The 22,898-nt window shown below is 39.2% G+C and overlaps 1 protein-coding gene across 1 annotated transcript in view; it reads right to left on the reverse strand.

Moving 5' to 3' along the window:
* sgg (glycogen synthase kinase 3 beta homolog shaggy) overlaps positions 1-22,898 on the reverse strand; it is a 299,419-nt gene that overhangs the window by 215,855 nt on the left and 60,666 nt on the right. The window contains exon 2 of the mRNA XM_090381919.1: positions 753-943. Coding sequence (XP_090238045.1) covers positions 753-943 — 191 coding nt within the window. The remainder of the gene's footprint in view (positions 1-752; positions 944-22,898) is intronic.

A 22,898-nucleotide genomic window follows, 5' to 3' on the forward strand; every position in this document is an offset into this window, starting at 1 on the left:
TTTTCATAATAGATTAACTGGATAAGTTGGGGGTGAGTGTTGATTGAAGAGCATTCCTATAATAAGGTATGAGAATTTCCCTTATATTTAACAGTATTAAAGCTGAAGTAGGAAGGGTTGAACATTAGTGTTCTTGTCTTTAGCAAAGTAAAGGGAGAGTGAATGCAGATATTCTATTTATATTACAGGCAAAGTTAAACATGAGATAAGAATCAATTTTATATATTATTTTGTTATATATTTATATGAATATGTGTGTTTAAAATTAATCTGAAAATGAAGGTACACCATAATCACCATAGCACTCCTCTTTGCTCCTAAAATAGACTGCATCTGATGGCAGTATGACTTTACTTTGTAGTCAACTTTAAAATTTTAACTCTACTAGCAGCAAAACACATAGGGAAAGAAGGAGTAGATAATCCACATTCATAATTTCATACGCCATATAGTTTTTTGCTATTTTAAAATTATTAAAGCTACTTTTAACTAATAAAGAAGTATTTTGCTGTGTATGAACCATCAGTTTTGTTTCAAAATAACAATTACTGAAAAAAAAAAAAAATCTGTACAAATGAATCCAGCTGCTGAAGGAATCAAAACAACATCTTTTATCCTCAGAAAATTTAACTACTCGATTTCACAAGATATATATATAATTCATAGGGATACCAATAATTTTTCATAAACAAACTACTGTTCTATTTGAATAAAGTTAAATAACTTTTCAAAACTTCAAGAATAATATTTACCTTGAATCTCTTATCTTGTAACACTTTTTTTATGGCAACTAGTTCTCCAGTGTCAACAAGCCTAGCTTGGTAAACAACCCCAAATGACCCATTGCCAATAACTTTTGTGTCTGTATAGGAGACCTCTTGGGGACGGTCAGGTCCTTGGCCTGGTGTAGCAACAACGGTTGTTACCTTGCCACCATCCTTACCTAAAACAGAAGAAATATACATCTCATGAAGAAACAGAACTATTTCCACTATTCCAGACAATCACACAAGGAGTCTTTTTTGTTAATTTTCCAATTAACAAAAAAGATTCCTTGTGTGATTGTCAATTTAAAAGCAAATTCAATTCAATATAATAGCAAACATGAAAATCAGACTGTATAGAATAAAAATCTAATTCTGAAATAGTAATCCTAATAGAAGAAAGAAAGAAAAAATCTACTTACACTTAAATAAATCCTTTTGCTACTGTTTCCAATCTAGAGGATCATCATCTCAAGACAATCCAATGGATTTGAAACAAATGGAAAAAAACTAAGGAACCTCACCTGAAAAGATGTCTATGCATCTATACTAATACCACATACTACTAACCATCCCTTCATCCACAGTAGTAAATTGTCCCCGATGTCACACTGCTCCCATTTATGCAGCAATCATTCAGATGGGACTATATATCAAAAACTTTACTAAAATCTAAATAACTGGCAGCACAATTATTTTCCACATCCAGCTATTCTGCGGCAACCTCGTAACTAATTAGAAGGCTGCTGTAGCTGAGTGGTCAAATGTGACAGTACAGAAGTACATGTACAAGCAATTTTTTTAACCATGGTTCAAACTCATGTGACTACTAAATACAGCAGTGTTCTTATATCTCCCTACCTCGTGAACTCCTCTGACTTTATGTGGTCATCCAGGAGTATAATGGGGAGGGGGGGTTGAAATTAAGACATGATAACCACTTATCAAAGACATGCTGTGATTTCCTTAACCCCTTTGTTTTTATGAAAATCCCAAACACATTTTGCTAAAATGTTATCAGAAGCCCTCAAATTTGCTTCAGTTTATCATTTTAAATGGAAAATAAAATGAAAAGTTCATCAGGTGCAAACTAATATTTAGCTGAACCGCCTCTAGCCCTGATGACAGCAGCACACTGTCGAGGCATTGACAAGATCAATTTCTGAAGATAATCAACTGATAGTTAGTGGTTCCAAACACAAATTATGGCATCCTGAAGTTCACGAAGGGTCTTTGGTTTCTTTCTGGATTCCACATGATGCCAACAGTTCTCTATAGGATTCAGGTCCAGGCTGTTTCCTAGCCAGCTAAGAGTTGTAATGGACTGTTCTTCCAACCATTTTTTCACCCGTAACAAGTGTAAACACATTACTGTCAAACCTCTAATGCAGAAATGAAGCTAAAGTAACTACAGAAGTGCCTACTTACACTTTTCGCCCAATGACAAGGAAAAGAGTTATTCTGAAAGATAGTTACTTGGCAGGCTGAAATGGTCTCTAATGGTTGGAAGCAATTTGCCTTCCAATGGAGCCAGGTATCCATTGGCATTAACGGAACCTTTTATAAACTGCAGGTGACTTACTCCACGATACGAAATGCACCACCATAACATTTGGCTGGTACGGAATTTCACTGTAGACACCATACAGTCTGGATGATATTCTTCATCACTACAGCAAATCATTTGTCTCCCATCAGAGCTATGCAGGTTGAAATTCTTCTCATCCAAGAAAATAACTTATTTCCACTGCTTGGGGGTCCATTTGACATGATCCTTACACCAAATTAATTGGGCCTTTTTCATTTTTTTGTATGAGGAGGAGGCTTCTTCTTAGGATGACAGGCTATAAGTCTATTTTTGAAGACGTGTCTGGCTGTTACTGCACTTGCTACCACTCCTGTATGTTCTTCCCATTCTCTTTTCAGCTCAGACGAAGAAGCTTTACGGTTTTTAAGGCATAAGCACTTCAAACTGGTCCTGTTTTGACTTAGAGACTTGTTTGCATCCGGTTCCTTTTTTCCTATTAGCAGAACCAGTATCCTTGAGTTTGGAAAGAAATCTAATCACTGTCGACTGATTACAAGACACTCTATAAGCAATATGATGGGAAGAACATCCTTCTTCACGTATAGCAACAATAGCACTTTTTCTTCGTGACATCAACTGCACATAACTCGCCATCCTGACACAAGCAAGGAATGGCTGCAACTCTTGCAGAGCATGCTTATATAGCTGAAAGTAATAGCTGATGCAATATTGCGTCATCACTACGCATGTCAGAAATTGATGCAATCTGTAAGAAATGCTGCCATATACTTACGTTATTCAGATGATAATTACAATTTTAAGGGGTAATGCACTTCCTTTGAACATCAGTGTACATGTGAAGGTGCATAGCTCTAGAAAACAGAAGTTGAAGGAATAAATAATGAAGAAGAAAAGTTGGTTCTGTAATTTTGAAATTGGACAGTAAAAGGATGTTAACTAGTTTCTGCACATGTTCACAGACTGGTTTGGAAGAAGAGAATTACAGAAGCCAATTCAGAAAAAGAGTGATCATGAAAGTATCTATAGAAAAGGCATGCAGAAGAAACAGAATGATGTCTATGAGACAGTGGAGAGACTTTGTAAGAGACTGGCCATTAATTAAACTAACTGCCCTCTTTTGAATGAAGTCTAGAATCATGAGAGAGGCTGTGGGAATATTCCATGGAAAGGTGGATTTGAGATTTGTACAGGGTGAGTAGCTGCTTAGAATAAAAGTAATGTCAAAAGCAAAGAGAAAACCCTGTTTCCTAGATGCACAGGAAGTAATACAATACTTGTGATGTGCTTATGCCAAGAGAGATTAGAAGCCAAGTAATCCTTATTGGATATCAGATATCATCTAGAAATCTGAGTGTCGTAAAAAATAAGCACAAAAACAGACAAATCCTTTTTGAGAGATACAAAACAGGACTGAGTTGTAGGACTGAAATTAACCAAGTTATCTTTGCCCAACTAGAGAACTGCATTTCAGGAATTGGTAGTGGACATTTCAGAAGTTGAAGCTCTTTTGTACAAGACAAGGTCTCTCAAAACTGGAAGGTGGAATGTAATGTGCTACCATCAGCAAAACTATGGATAGAATTACCAGCCAATGAAAAGTCATTAATATACAAGAGGAAAAGAGTGGGAGAAAGAACTGAACACTTGGGAACACCAGCATTAGTGGAGAAGGTAGAAGACAGAGAGCTATCTATCATCAGTCACAATGAGTGTCTGAGAAAAAAAACTAGTTGTTGTTGTTGTTGATATGGAGGTTTGATGGCGCATAAGCTACTTTGGCCAAAATGCGCCGAAAAAAAACTGGATGCTCAATTACAAAAAACAGTTGACAGTCAGAGGCTGATTTAGAGGAGATACATCATCTCCAACCCCCTAACAGGAATTAGAATTAACATCATATCTTAATGTACTGTTGTGCCAGATAGAAAACAAAAGTGAATTGCCTAGCACATTTCAAGTAGTAATTATGTATATAAAAATGTGAGTAAAAAATTTAAGTTTTAAGGATTCTGAATTTGTTTTACCACAAATTCCTGATACTTTGATTCTTCTGATATGAAATAATGAATTTACCATACCAACATTACACTCTGTACATAAAACACATACACACATTCAACTATCATAACTGATGTCAGAACTTTTGCCACACCCCCACCACCACCAAGAAAAAAAGTTTATGGATCTGCTTATACAGCAGTCCATAAATTTAGAAAGCCTTTACACCAAACATTACTAAAAGCCTTTGAAATGTCAAGTGCAACTAATTGGGTTTCACCAAACCTATACAGTGACTGTGTCCACAGAGGGGTAACATAAGTCTGTACATCATCAGTACAACACTGATGGAATCCATACTGGTGATCATTTACCAGATGGAAGGCTGATAGATAGCGCAGGAATTGGCAGTTAATGGATTTCTCCATTACTTTAGAAACAGTAGAATTAAGTGAAATGGGTCAATAATTAGCTGGGAGTGATTGGTCACCCTTTTTAGGAACTGGCTGGATACCGAAAATCTAAATTTGATAACCAGCAAGATACCAAGATCACCAATACTCGAGTTAGAAGAAAAGTAGGATGCTAGCAGATCAGCTTTATCTTTAGCTCAGGTGACAATAGGACCATTCGGTTTTAATAGAGGTGGGAGTAGAGATTGGCAAAAATTGTGGCCAAACGAGCAAGAGACTCAAATGTTCAACTACCATTTGGACTAGAAGCAAGTTTTTTTTACTCTTAGCCTGTTAACAATCCAGTTTGGACTGATAACTACTTTATAACTGCTGCAATCTTCGGCATAAGCAGAAAACAGACCTGGAGACTTGAATGCAAGCCAACTGAATATGTAGCATTCTTATCTTGAACAGCAGTAGGGCATTTATTGGAGACCCAAGGTTTAGATAAGGGACAAGTTTTTAAAGTGGCATGTGGAATATAGGATTTCATCCCTAAAAGAATAATTTCACTGACACTACTGAGCAAACACTGACATCAGAAGATTTAGCATTAGCATTAATAGAGGCATATGATACAAGAAAGCAGGCTTATATAGCATCAACAAAAAAAAAAAAAAAAAAACATTTAGAACAGTAATTAAACAAAGAAAAAGAACAGAAATGCAGATTGTAATCTCCATTCTTGTAATGTCAAACAACAAAGTTGTGAATGCCCATAAGAGAGAGAAAGGTTCCACTGAAGATGAAACCATCACCAAGTTGTGTTCTGAGGTGCCTAGAGGGGACACAACTCAACTGTCTCCTGGGAAGGGTTGTTAGTAAGAAAAAGATCAGGTGTTGCAGTGTTTTTGTTTTTTTAATGTAAACCCCAAACATGAGAGGAATTCGAACCTATAGTACTTAGTACCGTGCTTGGGTTGGAGGTTGAGAAAACGAAAGAAGATATTTGTTGACATTGGACTTCTGTAGGATGTAATTTTCAGGAAATACGTATGAAGGAAGGTTGTTCCAAAATGGCAGTTCAATGAATAAACGAGGAAGATAAAAAGTTGGGACTGTGAGTTTGAAGTTAGCATTAGCATTAGTAGAGGCATATCATGCAAGAAAGCAAGCTAATGCAGCATCAGCCAAAAAAAAAAAAAAAAAAAAAAACCCCTTCCACTTCACCCCTCCGTTCGTTCGAAATACCTGTCCAGCTGAGCCTTAAATTTATTTAGGCTATCAACTTCCACAAGAAGGGATAGAAGTCTGTTACACCAACCAACTGCCCGCTGGCTCAAGACAAATTTCCGCACATCTGTCTTTCCACAATTTGAATTTATGCCCTCTCAGGTGATTATTCTAAGAAAGAGGCAGTATCCTATCAGCATTGAGCATGCTCAAACCATTCAAGGTTTTGTACACCTCTATCAGCTCACCTCACCGGTGCCTAGTCTCCAGACACTGTAATTTGCAAAACTTAAGCCTTTCTTCATAAGAGCAACCCTTCGTTCCATTCACTAACTTCGCTGCCCTTCTCTGTACTCGTTCCAGCAGCTCTACATCCTTCTTGAAATGAGGCGTCTAGACCTGTACAGTACTCAAGGTGCGGCCTGTTCATTGCCTTATACAAGGGAATAATCACCTCCCTATCCCTGCTAGAAAAATTCCGGTATATCATTGATAAAACACCAGAGCTATTCTTGCAGTCCGTCTGCACTGCTCAGAGAACTTCATATCTGCCTGCACAATTACCCCCAGGTACTTTTCGTTCTCTACCACTGTCAGTGTAGTACCACAGAGTTGATACATTACTCTGGGGTTGCTGTTAGCCATATGCAGTACTTTACATTTGTCAAGATTAAACTTCATTTGCCATCTCTCAGCCCATCTGCTCAACCTTTCCAGATCCTGTTGCAGCAGCATAACGTCAGTAGCATCTTTAACAACCCTGCCAACCATGGTATTGTCAGCAAACTTGGACATTAAGCTTGATATACCATCATCAATATTATTTATAAATACAGAAAACAACAATGGATCCAACACTGAACCCTGAGGGACTCCACTAATAACATTAGTCCCCGATTAGCAGTGTCCATTAATTACCACTCTCTGTCTTCTGCCACTCAACCATCCCTTTATCCATAGCAACAATTTGCCACCAATGCCACAGTGCTCCAATTGGTGCAGCAGTCTTATATGTGCAACAGTATCAAAAGCCTTTCTAAGATCCAAATATATAATATCAAAGTTATTTCCTACATCCAATTCTTTTGTGACTACATCATAGTATCCAATCAAATTGGCCAGGCAAGACTTCCCTTACCAAAACCATGCTGTGTCTGAGCTATAACTGAATTCTTGTCAAGATGATCCTACATTGCTTCTTCAACCAGTGCCTCCATTAATTTTCCTGGAACAGAAGTTAAACACACAGGTCTATAATTACTTGTGTCAGCCTTTGATACTCCTTTGTGAATTGCGGTTACATTTGCACATCTCCAGTCTGTGTGTACCTCCACTGAGTCCAAGGAAGCTCTCATAATTATGGCTAACGGATTGCTTACTTCCTTTAATATAACTGGATAGATCCCATCCACCCTAGGTGCCTTTCTTATATTTATCTTCAACAATTTCTCCTCCACTTTACTCTCAGTTATTACAAGATTCTCTACCTTACTGCCAGAGTTGAATACACCTCTGGCATTCCTCTCGCTGAATAACTCCTCATGTGTGAATGTCGATCCAAAATATTGATTTAGTTTGTTAGCTACCTGAGCAGGATAATCAACAGTTGAACCATCGATATCAAGTGGACCAATCTGATTCATCCCCTTCCTTCTAGAGTTTACTTAAGTAAAGAACTCCTTGCTGTTTTTCTTTGCATCCCTTGCCAAAGGTTTCTCGTAATCTGCCTTCGACTGCCTAACCTCCTTTGTAACTCGGTTACAGATCAACTTATATATTTTACATAGGCTTCTGTGTCACATGTTAATTTGTAAGTATCCCATGCATTTTTCTTCTCTGCCATATGTCTCCTTAGTTCATCTGACATCCATTTAGGCCTGAACCTTGAACAATATTTCTTACTTGGCATGTAAAGCCTAGTAGCTTCCAAGATAAGTTCTTTGAATGCTTCCCATTTTGAGTTTGCTGTTGGTAACATCATCAGTTAGTCCCACTGTATAGAATTTAAATAATGTCTCAGACCATCGCAGCCACCTTTACGAAAGCAATAACCCTTCCCTTTACCCCTGATGGCAGTTACCTCCTTGAGTAACTCCCACTTCAGCACACTGTGATCACTGCCACCTAGTGGTTCCTGTATCTGCAGATTCTTAATGCATGAAGAATCACTACTGATAATCAAATCAAGAGTATTGGTCCCTCTAGTTGCCTCCCGAATATGCTGATTTAGAAAACAATCATCCAATAAATCCACTGTTTGTTGTTGTTGTTTTGGTTTTTAGGAGCATTAGCAACTAAGGCCATATTGCTCCAGGATATGCGGTGGTCATTCCCTGACTTTTCCGCATCCTCCGTATTTGGTGGTGACGGGCTCGAACCCCGGTCTAATCAAGAAGCGGGTGCTACGCACTGCTGCTCCTTCCCACCTGGCTACGGAGGCGCCTAATAAATCCACAAAAGCCTTGCTAGTGTGTGAGTGACCAACCTACAAATTCCAGTCAATATCTGGGAAATTAAAATCCCCCATTATAAGACTCTCTGATTTTCTGGCTCACTCTATTTCCATGTACAGTTTCTTATTAAACTCATCAGAGTCATTAGGCCTATAGCACACTCCTACTCTCAATTTTGATCTCCCAATGCTTATATCACACCAAACTGACTCGAAACTGCACTATCCAGCAATGTCGACTGGCTTCACTTCTTTGGATTTTAGGTGCTTCTTAACTAATAGCATAACCCCTCCTCCCTTCCTATCCTGTCTATCTTTTCTGTAGACGTTGTACTCCCCAAATTCCAGTTCTGCATTACTTATACCTGTGTGACACCACGTCTCTGACATCCCAACAATATTCGCCTTTGATGCTTTGAGCAATACCTCAAATTTATCAAATTTATTTACCAAACTCCTAGCATTGGTGTACACGCAAGTATACATGCACCTGTTCTTTTTCTTAGCTACCCTAACACAACCCATGTGTTTACTTGTACCCCAATGACTCCCAGCAGTCTCTGAAATATCCTGCATCTTATTTTCCAAGCTGCTGCTCATTCCAATAGAAGCAGTGCAAGAATCACTTTCAACTCTGCCAGTGGCTACTGTTAATCTATTAGTCCTTGTATCCCCCAATCTTGCAGTTTTCCGACCCACCTAACACTGCCTCGATAGCATCAGCAAACATTCTTGCACCCTTTCTAATTAAGTGTATCCGACCTCTGTAGAAGCAGTCTCTCCTGTTAACAAGTACAGACCAGGCTGAAAAAAATTCTACCCCTTGAGCCTTGCACAATCTTTTCAGGGACGAATTCATATACTCCCTTCTATTGTGTCTGGGCAGAATTGCAGACACTTTCAAATTCAACCCTAATTCATGGCTTTTTTTCATCAGTGACCTGTACTTGTTAAGTAATTCCGCCGGACTCCTACTCTTAATATCATTAGTGCCAACGTGTACAACTATATCACCTTTTGTGCCATTAAAAGATTATATCCGCTCTACAACATCATCAACCTTTGCCCATGGCAGACATACCCTGGCCCTGTTCCACCTATCCTTTTTACAAAGCATGTTTTCCGTTTCCCTGACAATAGAGTCACCAACAACTACTAGTTCCTTTGGGACCAGCGCATTCTGCCTTGGGGGTTGCCGTGGTGTTGCATGATGCCCAAGTGCAAGCTCTGGCATTGGTGTGGGCAGCTTAGAGCTTGATGGGCCCCTCACTTTTAATCCTTCGAGAGCATCCACCCTGTCCTTCAAGCTCTCATATAGGCCCATAACAACGCTCAGTTGTCGTCTGATTTTCTTACACTCCTTGCATCGCGCACATCCAAAGACATCCTCCATGGCAGTATCATGTCCCGTACCTGACTGCTCCACAAACATCAAGCAAATAGTGCATTTTAAAAGGCTGTGATTCAGAGGGCAACTGCCCCCCCCCCCAGTTCTCCCCTGAGCCACAGCACTCCCATTAGCTTGAGCCTTTTGCTTTGCTGGACATTAAATGGATGTTGGCTGGTGGCGGCACATATTCAGACTGTTTTGAAAGAGAGAGCAGGAATTATAGAAGCCAATTCAGAAGTACAGTGCCCGTGGAAGTATCTATAGGAGAGGCATGCAGCAGAAACAGTACTCTATTAGAGAGCGAGTGGAGAGACTATGTTAGAGATGAATCATTAATTAACCTAACTGCCATCTTCTGAATGGAATCGAGAAACCTGATAGAGGTTTTGGGGCAACACCCCAGATGTGAGAATAATATTCCATGGCAGGGTGGATTTGCGATTTATACAGAGTGAGCAGCTATTTGGAAGAAAAGTAAAGACGAGAGCGAAAGAGAAAACCAAGTTTTTAGATGCAGAGGAAGCAATATTTGTAATGTACATGTACCAAGAGAGATTAGAAGTCAGGGTAATCCCCAAAAGAGATATATCATTTTGCCTAGAAATTGGAGTGTCACCAAAGATGAGCATAGGAGCAGAAGAATCCTTTTTGCAAAATATAAGACAAGAATGAGTTTTAGAAGGATTGAAATCAACTAAGTTCTCTTTGCCCAACTGGAGAATTACCTGGAGATCGGCATTTAAGGAATTAGTAGCTTTCTCAAAATGGAAAGTGTTTTCTCAAAATGGAAAGTGGAAAGCAATGTGCTATCACTGGCAAAACTATGGATAGGATTTCCAGTCAATGGAAGAAGGTCATTAATATACAAGAAGAAAAGAACTGAACCTTGGGGGACACCAACATTAGTAGAGATGTTAGAAGACAGAGAGCCATCTACCATCACACTCAGTAAGCAATCACAGAGAAAACTGGATAACCAATTACAAAAAAACAGTTGACAAACCATAAGATGGAAGCTTGTTTAGAAGATCTTTATGCCAAACACGATCGAAAGCCTTTGAGATGTCAAGAGCAACTGCTTGTGTTTCACCAAACTTTTCCATTGAATTTGTCCATAAATGGGTAACATATGCCAGAATATCACCAGTGGACGACACTGACGGAATCTATACTGGCGATTATTGATCAGACGGAAGGTTTCTAGATAATTTAAGAGTTGAGAGTTAATTGATTTTCCTATTACTTTAGAAAGAGTAGAAGTAATTGCAATGGGACGATAATTGGATGGGAGGGATTTGTCACCCTTTTTAGGAACTGGCTGGATATGAGCAAATTTCCAAGCAGAAGGAAAAACACCTTTGGAATAAGAAAGTGAAAAAAAGGTGGCAAAGAACAGGAGTAAGTTCTGGAGAACAGCTTTTGAGAACAAGTGGACAAATACCATCAGGACCTGGAGCTTTCTTAGCATTAAGATTTGTCAAAATCCTTCTGACATCCTTTTAACCGAAGACCACAGGAGGCATTGAACGGAGCATGTTGGGAATGGTGGGAGGTATTTTAACAAGATTAAAAAAAAAAAAAAAAAAAAAAAAATTATGTGAACCCCAAACACGAGAGGTATTATAACCTATAGTTTTTTTTTTTTTGGTAGTTACTGGCGCATCGGCTTCTGTGGCCATAGTGCACCTCCCAAGGTTTCTGCAGTACTTTTGATCCAAGCCCAAGGCGGGTTTCGAAATTGTGACCTTTGGGTTGCCAGGCAGGCACCTTACCAATCCGGCTGGCCCGGTCAGCAGAGAACCTATACTACTTAGTACAGTGCTTGGGTTGGAGGTTCAGAAGTCAAAAGAAGATATTTGTTGACACTTGAACTTCTGTAGATTGTAATTTTCAGGAAATACATATGAAGGAAGGTTGTTCCAGAAAACGGCAGTTGAATGAATAAATGAGGAAGTTGAAAAAGTTGGTTCTGTTTGTTTAAAGTTGGACAGTAAATGGATGTTGGCTGGTGGCGGCACGTGTTCGGACTATTTTGAAAGAGAGAGCGGGAATTATAGAAGCCAATTCAGAAGAACAGTGCCCATGAAAGTATCTGTAGAAGAGGCATGCAGTAGAAACAGTACGTCTATGAGAAAGCGAGAGGAGAGACTCTGTTAGAGATGAATCATTAATTAACCTAACTGCTCTCTCCTGAATGGAATCAAGAAGCCTGAGAGAGGTTTTGGGGGCACCACCCCAGATGTGGGAACAATATTTCATGGCTGGGCAGATTTGCAATTTATACAGAGTGAGCACACAGTGAATAATTTGGGTAACTGTGATGAGCAGTAGTTGAATTAACTGATAATTGAAATTCTGTCAGAAAAAGTACATGGGGTTTGGCCAACTGCAAGTGGAAATGGACATCATTGAGATTAGAATTGAGACCACGTATATTTGTGAAATGAACTATTAAGTGTTTGGGACGTTTTGATCTTTTTGCAAATAAGCTTACTCTATTAGTTTCACAATTCGTGGTGTATCCAATAGTAAGAAAAAGTTGGGTGGGACATGCTGTATGAAGTAATGAAATTTTTGGATAGGGCATTCACATGGTAAAAATATACTCAGATCCTTAACATAACGTGGCCTCGACAATGCCCCCGCATACACACTACTCAGACTCCCTCCAGTCACTATCTGGCAGAGTAGAAGTAACAAGATTATACACTAGCTGATCTGGAAGCCTCCTAGAGAGTTACCAATAGGTTTGGTCCAGTGTACTAACTAGCGGCCGGCCTGCGAACACCGTTTAGAGCTGTACCCTTGAAATGTAAAGATTGGATCTCGACAAGATGTTCATCATAACCTCAAAAGCCATCAAACATACTGCATGATGGAAGAGATGGGGAAGGGTTGACCAGAACTTAGCTCTGGAGACTAAACATGGGTTCCACCACTTCAAGCCTCCAATAAACAAAGTGGTGATTTTGCACCGGTTGATGAGAGTCATCTACCACCTAGTACTGCCTGGTAACATAGAGGGGCGGCGTTCCTCCATGTGATGTGGGCGCCACACCTCGACCCCTGCTTACGTTGGTTCACACCTGGGTGGTCACCCACAATGTACTTGTGCATGGAGGTTATACCCAGGATTACTAACAGTCCCACCATCGTGAAGGTGCAAGCAGAGGATTTGGCGGCCACAAACCGTCCAGACTTCGCTGAAATTGGGTCCACTTGACTTGAGTGTCACCTGAATATCAGTTCCATCAGCGTTTTAGACTCGCAGGTAGCAAGTACAGCTTGTCTGGCATATGTCTGTGACAACCTCAAGGACCAATATACTTTAATTTCACAAAATCTTTTGATACAGTGGCAAATGGAAGACTGCTGTACAAATTGGAGCAGTACGGCATTGAGGGCAAGTTGCTGCAAAGGATAAAGGAATGGTTGGGTAGGAGATGGCAGAGAGTGGTAATAAATGGACACTGCTCTACGTGGACTAATGTTATTAATGGATTCCCACCCAGGTTTCGGTGCTGCACAGACTGTTGTTTTGTATATTTATTAATGATATCAATGAAGGTATATAAGGCGTAATGTCTAAGTATGCAGATGATACAAAGGTTGCCAGTGTTGTTAATGAAAGTAAAGACAGTATGCTACTACAATATGATCTAGAAAATTTGAGCAGATGGGCTGAAAAGTGGCAACTGAAGTTTAATATTGACAAATGCAAAGGTTTAGATCTTTTCGCAGGATGGGTGAAATGGGAAGGGGTTTTTTTTTTTTTTTGGCTGATGCTCTATAAGATTGCTTTCTTGCATTATATGCTTCAACTAATTCTAATGCTAAAGGTAGATAATTTATTGAACACCTATCATATGTATGTGAAATGAACAAGAAAGCGATGCCTTCATGAATGCATACGAAAATATATGGAAGTTTCTGCGGATCTGTGAAGCAAATACATATACATATTTTGAACAATTTCAATGCGGCATCAACAAATTACGTCTTCATATGCATGGATTGCCTTCACACTACTAACTGTTTATCAGAATTAGCAAATGCTTTCACATTACAGATATTTTTGAAAATCAAGGTAGGAAAGCATAACCTTACATTTCAGAAACAACAAATTCTGTAGAACTCAAAAGAAAAAATCAAGTAAAGCATGCATGTATTAGTCAATCTGATCATTCATACATGCATAATTGGGCTTGAAAAGCTTTGGCTTTTTTTTGGGGGGGGGGGGGGGGGGTTACAGACTAACAGAAGCTGCGGGTAGAGGCGATAGTGTTTTTTTGCAATGCTTTTACTGGAACACAGACAGCAGCCAGTAAAGCAAGGAATCAGGGATTTCAAGCCCACACAGAACAAATGAATACATGAGCTATATTAGGTTTACTAAAATTAAAAGGAATTGCAGGTACATTAAAGTCAGGAGCATTTTAATAAATATGTTGAATTTATAGCACTGGTCAAGTCTTCAAATGCAGATATTGGGGATATATCGAAAACGTAGTGTCACTTAGATACAAGGGATTCAAAATAGGAATATGGAAACACGTGTAGAGAAAGGACATACAGTACTGGAGGGAAGAAGAGAGAATTATGCTCCTAGTTAAGAAGCACATTAGCATTAGCAAAGGCATATGATGCAAGAAAGCAAGCTTATGCAGCATCAGCCAAAAAAAAAAAAAAAAAAACACCTTCCACTTCACCCCTCTGTTCGTTCGAATTAACTGTCCAGCTGAGCCTTAAATTTATTTACGCTATCAACTTCCACGACAAGGGATGGAAGTCTGTTCCACCTGCCAACCACCCGCTAGCTAAAGGCAAATTTCCGCACATCTATCCTACATCTGTCTTTCCTCAATTTGAATTTATGCCCTCTCAGGTGATTATTCTGAGCAAAAGGAAGAATCCCATCAGCATTGATAATGCTCAAACCATTCAAGGCTTTGTACACCTCTATCAGATCACCTCGCTGGTGCCTAGTTTCCAGACACTGTAATTTGCAAAACTAGGCCTTTCTTCGTAAGAGCACCCCTTTGTCCCATTCACCAATCTTGTTGCCCTTCTCTGTACTCGTTCCAGCAGCTCTACATCCTTCTTGAAATGAGGCCTCCAGATCTGTATACAGTACTCTAGGTGTGGCCTGACCATTGCCTTATACAAGGGAATAATCATCTCCTTATCCCTGCTAGAAAAATTCCTATATATCATTGACAATACACCATGAGCTACTCATGCAGCCCGTCTGCACTGCTCAGAGAACTTCATATCTGCCTGCACAACCACCCCCAGGTCCCTTTCATTCTCTACCACTGTCAGTGTAGTACCACAGAGTTGATACATTGCTCTGGGGTTGCTGTTTCCCATATGTAATACTTTACATTTGTCAATGTTAAACTTCATTTGCCACCTCGAAGCCCATCTGCTCAACCTTTCCAAATCCTGTTGCAGCAGCATAGTGTCGGTAGTGTCCTTCACAACCCTGCCAACCTTCGTATCGTCTGCAAACTTGGACATTAAGCCTGATATACCATCATCAATATCATTTATAAATACAGAAAACAATAAAGGACCCAATACTGAACCCTGAGGGACTCCACGATGAGCAGTGTCCAATGATTACCACTCTGTCTTTTCCCCCTCAACCACCCCTTTATCCAAAGCAGCAATTTGCCTCCAATGAAATACTGCTCCAATTTGTGCAGCAGTCTTCCATGTGCAACAGTATCAAAAGCCTTTCTAAGATCCAAGTATATAATATCAAAGTTATTCCCTGCATCCAGTTCTTTTGTGACTGCATCATAGTATCCAATCATATTGGTCAGGCAAGACTTCCCCTTAACAAAACCATGCTGTGTCCTAGCTATAACTGAAGTCTTGTCTAGATGATCCTGCAGTGATTCTTTAACCAGTGCCTCCATTAATTTTCCGGGAACAGAAGTTAAACTCACAGGTCTATAATTACTTGTGTCAGCCTTTGATCCTCCTTTGTGAATTGGGGTTACATTTGCACATCTCCAGTCCATGGGTACCTCCCCTGAGTCCAAAGAAGCTCTCATAATTATGGCTGGGGGTTTGCTTACTTCTTTTGCTGCCTCCTTTAATATAACTGGATAGATCCCATCCACCCCAGGTGCCTTTGTGTTTATCTTCAACAATTTCTCCTCCACTTTGCTCTCAGTTATTACAAGATTCTCTAGCTTACTGCTAGAGTTGAATACACCTCTGGCATTCCACTCGCTGAATAACTCCTCATGTGTGAATGTCGATGCAAAATATTCATTTAGTTTGTTAGCTACCTGAGCAGGGTCATCAACAGTTGACCCATCGATATCAAATGGACCAATCTGATTCATCCCCTTCCTTCTAGAGTTTACATAAGTAAAGAACTCTTTGCTGTTTTTCTTCGCATCCCTTGCCAAGGATCTCTCGTAATCTGCCTTCGCCTGCCTAACCTCCTTTGTAACTTGGTTACAGATCATCTTGTATCTATCATAGGCGTCTGTGTCACGTGTTAATTTGTATGTATCCCATGCATTTTTCTTCTCTGCCATATGCCTCATTAGTTCATCTGACATCCATTTAGGCCTAAACCTTGAACAATATTTCTTAGTTGGTATGTAAAGCCTAGTAGCTTCCAAGATAAGTTCTTTGAATGCTTCCCATTTTGAATTTGCTGTTGGCAATATTATCAGTTGATCCCACTGTATAGAATTTAAATACTGTCTCAGTCCATTGTAGTCGCCTTTACGAAAGCAATACCCCTTCCCTTTACCCCTAATGGTAGTTACCTCTTTGAGTAACTCCCACTTCGAAACACTGTGATCACTGCCACCTAGTGGTTCATTTATCTGCAGATTCTTAATGCATGAAGAATCACTACTGATAATCAAATCAAGAGTATTACTCCCTCTAGTTGCCTCCCGAACATGCTGATGTAGAAAACAATCATCCAATAAATCAACAAAAGCCTTGCTACTGTGTGAGTGACCAGCCCCCAAATTCCAGTCAATATCTGGGAAATTAAAATCCCCCATTATAAGACTCTCTGATTTACTGGCCCACTATTTCTCCGAACAGTTTCTTATTATACTCATCAGAGTCATTAGGCCTATAGCACACTCCTACTCTCAATTTTGATCTCCCAATGCTTATGTCACACCAAACTGACTCGACACTGCACTGTCCAGCGATGTCGACTGGCTTCACTTCCTTGGATTTTATGTGTTTTTTAACTAATAGCATAACCCCTCCTCCCTTCCTATCCTGTCTATCCTTTCTGTAGACATTGTACTCCCCAAATTCCAGTTCTGCATTCCTTATATCTGTGTGACACCACGTCTCTGAAATCCCCACAATATCTGCCGTTGATGTTTTGAGCAATACCTCAAATTCATCAAATTTATTTACTAAACTACTAGCATTGGTGTACACGCAAGTATACATGCACCTGTTCTTTTTCTTAGCTACCCTAACACAACCCATGTGTTTACTTGTACCCCAATGATTCCCAGCAGTCTCTGAAATATCCTGCGTCTTATTTTCCAGGCTGCGGCTCATTCCAATAGAAGCAGTGCAAGAATCACTTTCACCTCTGCCAATGGCTATTGTTAATCTATTAGTCCTTGTATCCCCCCCCCAATCTAGCAGTTTTCCGACCCACCTAACACTGCCTCGACAGCATCAGCAAACATTCTTGCACCCTTTCTATTTAAGTTTATCCCATCCCTGTAGAAGCAGTCTCTCCTGTTAACAAGTACAGACCAGGCTGAAAAAAATTCTACCCCTTGAGCCCTGCACAATCTTTCCAGGGCCGAATTGATTGACAGGGCTCTCATCATATAACAAGTGGGGCATAGGCATAAATTAAAACTGAGAATGGATGGTTGAAAGTCAGAAATGAGCCTTTAGCCAGTGGCTGCTTGATTGTTGGAACAAACTCCCAACTAGTGTTGTAGAGTTGGGCAGTTTAAATAAATTCAATAAAAGAAGTAGAAGCATTAGAGAGGATAGTAAAATGAAATGGGAAGTGTTGGTTTTTTCTTTTTCTGGTGGGGTGTTTCCTGATATGCTTGCTTCCTTGCATAATTTGTCACTATTACAACTACTAATAAGCAATAATAATACAAAACACAAGTACTACACATAAAAAAAGTAACAACTAGTTATCACATTTTTTTTTAACTAAACTTTATAACCTTGATTTTATTTTCAATAATAATCACAACTAATGTTCATTTATAAATCAAAAATTAGAAAAATTAACATTTAGAACATTTATACAGATTTTTAAATTTTTAGAAAAATATTCAATCCAGTTTTCCTATATATCAACCAGAAACTCTCTTGTGAAAGGGTTAACTAAAAACATTTTTTTCCCTCTCTCTATCTCTCTTTTTTTAAAATGATCTCAAGCTATAGGTTCTAATACAAAAGGTATTAGAACCTATAGTACTTAATACTGTGTGTGGGTTGAAGGTTGAGAAGATGAAAGAAAATACTTGTCTATATTAGACTTGAATTTCAGTAGATTGTAATTTTCAGACTTCGCTCCAGAAAACAAAAGCTAAAGGAATAAAAAAAGGAGACAACTTCATTCTGTCTACGAGCTTGAAGTTGGAGGCAAAAGGTTGTGGCACATACTCAGAATATGGAAACATCATTCCAATAGGGTGGATTTCAGATTTGTACAGAGTGAATAGCTTTTCAGGAGAAAAGGAAAGGAATGCTGGGAGCAAATAAAAAAATATATTACTAAGTATACACATGTAAAAAACTGGCCGAGAGACACTTTTTTTAGATGCAGAGGAAGTAATATTTCTGATGTGCTCGTGTAAAGAGTTTAAAGTCAGTGTAATCCCTAATAAAGATATGTGATCTTGTCTAGAAATCTGAGTGTTGTTGAAAATAAGCAGAGGAGTAGAAGAAGGCTTTTTGCAACATATAAGACAGGACTGTTTTTAAGAAAAAGTTAACCAAGTTATCTTTGTGTCACTGGAGAATTACCTGGAGATCAGCATTTAAGGAATTGGTAGTGGATATTTGAGAAGTTGAAGCTGTTTGTGCAGGGCAGGGTTTCCCAAATTGGAAGGTAGAATGCAATGTGCTATCACGGAAGGATTTCCAGTAAATGGAAAAAGGTCATTAATATAATGGAGGAAAAGAGTGGGAGAAAGAACTAAATCACTTGGGAACACAAGCATTAGTGGAGAAGGTAGAAAAGAGAGAGCTATCACCAACAGTGAGTGATCAGACAGAAAGGATACCCAATTACAAGAAAAACATTTCACAAACAATAAGATGGAAGCTTATTTAGAGGACATTTATTAGCATTAGCAGAGGCATATGATGCAAGAAAGCAAGCTTATGCAGCATCAGCCAAAAAAAAAAAAAAAAAAAAAAACACTTCTATTTCACCCCTCCGTTCATTCGAAATACCTGTCCAACTGAGCCTTAAATGTATTTAGGCCATCGACTTCCACAACAAGGGATGGAAGTCTGTTCCACCAACCAACTACCCATTGGCTAAAGACAAATTTCTGCACATCTATCCTACATCTGTCTTTCCTCAATCTGAATTTATGCCCTCTCAGGTGAGTACTCTGAGCAAGAGGAAGAATCCCATTGGCACTGAGCACGCTCAAACCATTCAAGACTTTATACACCTCTATCAGATCAACTCGCCGGTGCCTAGTCTCCAGACACTGTAATTTGCAAAACTTAAGCCTTTCTTCATAAGAGCAATCCTTTGTTCCATTCACTAATCTTGTTGCCCTTCTCTGTACTCGTTTCAGCAGCTCTACATCCTTCTTGAAATGAGGCCTCCAGACCTGTATACAGTACTCAAGGTGTGGTCTGGCATAATAATCCCTCTAGTGAGTATATATGTGATGACCCATATGTGATGGATATGGTAAAAATAAATAATTAATTAATTAAAGTTAAGTTAACGCAAAGAGAAACTTGCAGATAGTAAGAAGAATATACAAGGGAATAATCACCTCCTTATCCCTGCTAGAAAAAGTCCTGTGTATCATTCACAAGACACCATGAGCTACTCTTGCAGCCCGTCTGCACTGCTCAGAGACTTCATATCTTCATCATCAATATCATTTATAAATACAGAAAACAATAATGGACCCAACACTGAACCCTGAGGGACTCCACTAATAACATTAGTCCACAATGAGCAGTGGCCATTGATTACCATTCTCTTATCTTCTCCCCCTCAACCATCCCTTTATCCATAGCAGCAATTTGCCTCCAATGCCACACTGCTCCAATTTGTGCAGCAGTCTTCCATGTGCAACAGTATCAAAAGCCTTTCTAAGATCCAAATATATAATATCAAAGTTATTCCCTGCATCCAGTTCTTTTTGTGACTGCATCATAGTATCCAATCAAATTGGTAAGGCAAAACTTTCCCTTAACAAAACCATACTGTGTCCGAGCTATAACTGAAGTCTTGTCTAGATGATCCTGCAGTGCTTCTTTAACCAGTGCCTCCACTAATTTTCCTGGAATAGAAGTTAAACTCACAGGTCTCTATTGGTACCTCCCCTCAATCCAAGGAACCTCTCATAATTATGGGTAAGGGTTTGCTTTCTTCCATTGCTGCCTCCTTTAATATAACTGGATAGATCCCATCCACCCCAGGTGCCTTTCTTGTGTTTATCTTCAACAATTTCTCATCCACTTTACTCTCATTTATTACAAGATTATCTAGCTTACTGCCAGAGTTGAATACACCTCTGGCATTCCTCGCTGAATAACTCCTCGTGTGTGAATGTTGATGCAAAATATTCATTTAGTTTGTTAGCTACATGAGCAGGATCATCAACAGTTGAATCATTGATATCAAGTGGACCGATCTGATTCATCCCCTTCCTTCTAGAGTTTACATAAGTAAAGAACTCTTTGCTGTTTTTCTTTGCATCCTTTGCCAAAGATTTCTCGTAATCTGCCTTCGCCTGCCTAACCTCCTTTGTAACTTGGTTACAGATCAACTTATATCTATCATAGGCTTCTGTGTCACATGTTAATTTATATGTATCCCATGCATTATTCTTCTCTGACATATGTCTCAATTCATCTGACATCTATTTAGGCCTAAACCTTGAACAATATTTCTTAGTTGGTATGTAGAGCCTAGTGGCTTCCAAGATAAGTTCTTTGAATGCTTCCCATTTTGAATTTGCTGTTGGTAACATCATCAGTTGATCCCACTGTATAGAATTTAAAATCTGTCTCAGGCCATCGTAGTCGCCTTTACGAAAGCAAAAACCCTTCCCTTTACCCTTGATGGTAGTGACCTCTGAGTAAATCCCACTTCGGCACACTGTGATCACTGCCACCTAATGGTTCCTTTATCTGCAGATTCTTAATGCATGAAGAATCACTTTTTTTTTTTTTTTTTTTTTTTTGATTTGGTAGTTGTTGGCGCATCAGCTTCTGTGGCCATATTGCACTTCCCAAGGTTTTTTCAGTACTTTGACCCAAGCCCGAGGCGGGAATCGAACCCGCGACCTTTGGGTTGCCGGGCAGGTACTTTACCCACTCGGCTAGCCCGGTCGGCTAATGAAGAATCACTACTGATAATCAGATCAAGAGTATTACGCCCTCTAGTTGCCTCCCAAACATGCTGATGTAGAAAAAAAAAAATCATCCAATAAATCCACAAAAGCCTTGCTAGTGTGCGAGTGACCAACCAACAAATTCCAGTCAATATTACTGAAATTAAAATCCCCCATTATATGGGGAATTTTAATTTCCCTGTACAGTTACTCCATTTCCCTGTACAGTTTCTTATTATACTCATCAGAGTCATTAGGCCTATAACACACTCCTACTCTCAATTTTGATCTCCCAATGCTTATGTCACACCAAACTGACTCGACACTGCACTGTCCAGCGATGTCCACTGGCTTCACTTCCTTGGATTTTATATGTTTCTTAACTAATAGCATAACCCCTCCTCCCTTCCTACCCATTCTTTCTGCACACATTGTACTCCTCAAATTCCAGTTCTACATTCCTTATATCTGTGTGACGCCATGTCTCTGATATTCCAAGAATATCTGCCTTTGATGTTTTGAGCAATACGTCAAATTCATCAAATTTATTTACCAAACTCCTAGCATTGGTAAATAAATTTACCAATGCTAGGAGTACACGCAAGTATACATGCACCTGTACACGCAAGTATACATGCACCTGTTCCTATTCTTAGCTACCCTAACACAACCCATGTGTTTACTTATACTGCAATGACTCCCAGCAGTCTCTGAAATATCCTGCATCTTGTTTTCCAGGCTGCTGCTCATTCCAATAGAAGCATTTATGCCAAACATGATCAAAAGACTGAAATGTCTAGAACACTGCTTGAGTTTCAGAGAACTTTTCCATCGAATAAATTTATAGATGGGTAACATAAGCCAGCATATCACCAGATTGACACTAATGGAATCCATACTGGCAATCAGTAATCAGATGAAAGGTTTCTAGATAGTTTAAGAGTTAGTGGTTAATTGATATCTCCATTACTTTAGAAAAGAAGTAGTAATTCCAATGGGACGATAAATTAATGTGTTGGATTTGTCACCTTTTTAGTAAATGGCTGCATATGAGCAAATTTCTAAGCAGAAGGGAAAAAATACCTTTAGAATAAGAAAATGAAAACAGGCAACATGAAACAGGAGTAAGTTTTGAGAACAAGTTGAGAAATATCATCAGGACCTGGAGCTTTCTTGGCATTGATTGATCAAAATCCTTCTGACATTCTTTTGATGGAAAACAAAAGGAGGTATTGAATGGAGAGTACTTGATCGTGGGAGGTGGTTTACCAAGTTCATCAATGTATGAGTTGGAAGAAAAATAGGATGCTAGCAGGTCAGCTTGATGTTTGGCTGAAGTGGCAATAGAACCATCTGGTTTTTCACAGCCAGCAGGATAAACAGCGATGTGGACAACAGCTCTGGCAAGAAACCAGAAAATGCTTGAACACCATTTGGACATGAAGGTTTTTACACTTAGCCTATTCGAAATCTAGTTTAGATTGATTAATAACTGCTTTAAATTATTGTGAGCTTTGTCGAAGAAAATTAAACTGATTTGT

The sequence above is a fragment of the Mastigoproctus giganteus genome, chromosome 9 (assembly GCF_048544385.1).
Source record: "Mastigoproctus giganteus isolate SK-2022 chromosome 9, ASM4854438v1, whole genome shotgun sequence".
NCBI classification, from domain to species: Eukaryota; Metazoa; Arthropoda; class Arachnida; order Uropygi; family Thelyphonidae; genus Mastigoproctus; species Mastigoproctus giganteus.